General features: G+C 38.7%; 1 protein-coding gene across 1 annotated transcript in view; it reads left to right on the top strand.

Annotated features, from left to right (window-relative positions):
• The first annotated feature begins 261 nt into the window (after positions 1 to 261).
• Positions 262 to 1,589, top strand: part of LOC122810516 (receptor-type tyrosine-protein phosphatase eta-like) — a 341,309-nt gene continuing 339,981 nt past the window's right edge. Inside the window, exon 1 of the mRNA XM_044082098.1 lies at positions 262 to 915. Within this exon, the coding sequence (XP_043938033.1) occupies positions 871 to 915 (45 nt within the window). The 5' untranslated portion in view covers positions 262 to 870. The remainder of the gene's footprint in view (positions 916 to 1,589) is intronic.

The raw sequence follows: 1,589 nt of genomic DNA, 5'->3' as shown, positions 1-1,589 counted from the left end.
ATGATATTCAAGATATACAAGTCTGCTGGCTCCTACATCTGAGGAGTAAACAGAATGCCATGAGGCTAACGATAGTGTTTATTTGTAACAATGTCATTCTCATAGTAAAATGCAGGAAAATGTACCTGTAAAGGAGGCAGGAAATGCAAGAGAAATTAACAATGTTTACGACTCCAGCATTGTGATACGAACTTATTTGTTCTCTTATTTAATGTTAAAAAAAACAAGTTTGGTTGCTGTATTTCTGCATGCAGCAATGGTATTTTCGATACCAAGTGAAGTGTCATATGCGTCAATATCGGTCTCAGACAGAATTTAGTTAACTTTGAAAATAATGTTTGTGAGCCTGCAAATGATCCCATTGCAACCGACTTATAAAATAAGAACTTTTCAGGACCGAAAGTAAAACGTCCTTGAAACCAATACAAGCAAAAAAAGTTTTGTTTTTTTGTTTGCTTCAGAGGGAAAACAAAACAAAAGTCGTATTGAACTTCTGAACTAAACTGTCGAGTTAAGAGAATGGTGAGTGCTTCCCAGCAAAGCAACGAGAAGACGAAAGGGGAGAAAGGCCACCGACTAGTGGTGGGGCCAGCGGTGACGCGCAGGCATGTTCAACTTTGCTCCACCCTGAAAAAATACTTTTCTTCCTCAAACTATCACATATCTGAAGGGTTAGGGCAAAGTTAAAGAGCAAAGAGAAGAAACTGATTTTTAAAACGTTTTTTCATCATTCTCACCTTGTTTCAAAAATATGTTTATGGCAGTCATGCTGTTGTCGAAACCAAAGGAATAACTCCACACCAACAAGGACACTTTTTAAAGAAGGTTTCTCGGTGCTCACCCCTTCTCACGTAAAACAGATAACCCAGGATGCGGTTACCGGTGGCCGCTTTATGCTTCGTCGTACTTTTTAAGGTAAGACAACACCTAGCGAAGTGACTTTATTAGCGAGTTAAGTATGACTTGATGATGATCACCTGTGCGGCGCTGTATAAAGCAGGCAACGTTTGGAGGGATGAGGAAGTGATCGCCATTGTAGCGCACCTGTTGGGTAGGTGTGCAGTCCTCCTATTGTGTGGTAATTGGGGTATATGTGTAAAACTATACTGAAAAATATACGGAAGCACCTCTGGTAGGGGGTTTGGTGTCTGTACCGCCTTCATTAGAAAGAATGAAATATCTTCCTTAACCTTCAGACACTAAACATTTTAAAGTTGGAGGTTTTAGTAGGTCCTCTTGTGATTAAAAACACTGTAGAGAAAGTGTCTCTCGGTTCAAGAGGACGTCCCTGATTTTGGCTTTAAGTTGCACCTTGTTCCTCCTGAACTTAGTCATTTTTGTGAAACATTTCCAGTCCACTTTTACTTCAGCAAATTCATTTTAATTCATACCTACCTTTCTTTCAACTAACTAAGACAGTTGTACCAACGTTAAAAATTGTCTCTGAGTTAGTGCCTTTGTCGATGATTATTACCATTGTCTTTTTCCCTGTCATTTCCAACGTTAAAAATTGTTTCTTCCCCTTTTAGTTTAGGCCCTGCCTTTGTCGATGATTTAATGAATACATATATTACATTATATAAATGATT

Source organism: Protopterus annectens, chromosome 9.part0 (genome assembly GCF_019279795.1).
Source record: "Protopterus annectens isolate FY-2018-M chromosome 9.part0, PAN1.0, whole genome shotgun sequence".
In the NCBI taxonomy this organism is placed as follows: domain Eukaryota; kingdom Metazoa; phylum Chordata; order Ceratodontiformes; family Protopteridae; genus Protopterus; species Protopterus annectens.
The sequence above is the reverse complement of the archived record's forward strand: the minus strand, read 5'-3'. Positions and strand labels throughout refer to the sequence as shown.